The sequence below is a fragment of the Sinocyclocheilus rhinocerous genome, unplaced genomic scaffold (genome assembly GCF_001515625.1).
Source record: "Sinocyclocheilus rhinocerous isolate Xijiao unplaced genomic scaffold, SAMN03320098_v1.1 C36080284, whole genome shotgun sequence".
NCBI lineage: Eukaryota > Metazoa > Chordata > Actinopteri > Cypriniformes > Cyprinidae > Sinocyclocheilus > Sinocyclocheilus rhinocerous.
Window position 1 is genome coordinate 1 of NW_015772471.1, and position 808 is coordinate 808.

Consider the following 808-nt stretch of genomic DNA (forward strand, 5'->3'; position numbering starts at 1 on the left):
TTCCTTGACGTGTGACTTCAGAGAATTTGTTCAACCTCAAGTTTGCAGCCAAAGAACTTCAGCGGAGCTCCAAGAAATGCGACAAAGAAGAGAAAGCGGAGAAGGCCAAGGTCAAGAAGGTAAACAAACAAACAAAATCAAAACATACTTTTCCATTGAATGGCATTTAGACACGCCATCCATTGAGATAAAGTAACTTTAGGCTGTAGCATCATCACCCAACACTTTTACTTGAATGCTGGGGATTTCAGAGCTGCTTTATGAGTATTAAGTTTTGCATAGTAAAAAGTACTGATCAATTATACTTAAGAGAAAGTAAACACATTGCCAATAATTATATTAATCTAAAAGGCAAAATATCTAGCTAAAAACCTACTTGAGTGAAAGTAAAAAACTAACCACATTTAACTGTACTTAAGTGTTTAAAAGTAAATTAAATTAAAAAGTAAATTGTTTTGCAATTGACAAGTCAGGGCAAGATATTCTCATTAATGTTACAAACTTTGTAAAGCAAGCTGATCATCAATTCTGCCCACAATTAAGCTCATGCATTTTCTGCCATATGTAATGTATTGCTTTAAGTCAAAGACTGTGTTTTGGTGACCAGTGAACCAGTGCTTATGTCTGTGTAACTTAGGCAGTCCAGAAGGGCAATATGGAGGTTGCCCGGATACATGCGGAAAACGCCATTCGCCAGAAGAACCAATCAGTGAACTTCCTCCGAATGAGCGCAAGAGTGGATGCGGTGGCTGCGCGAGTACAGACAGCAGTCACCATGAACAAGGTACACAAACTGCTTTTTTTTTTT

The 808-nt window shown here is 37.7% G+C and overlaps 1 protein-coding gene across 1 annotated transcript; it reads left to right on the plus strand.

Annotated features, from left to right (window-relative positions):
• Positions 1–8: 8 nt before the first annotated feature.
• Positions 9–795, plus strand: LOC107735464 (charged multivesicular body protein 1b-like; the record flags this gene model as incomplete). The annotated part of the gene is made up of 2 exons (XM_016547137.1): positions 9–119; positions 638–795. Coding segments are annotated over 2 exons (269 nt in total), but the record flags the coding sequence as incomplete, so codon positions are not given.
• Positions 796–808: the final 13 nt, after the last annotated feature.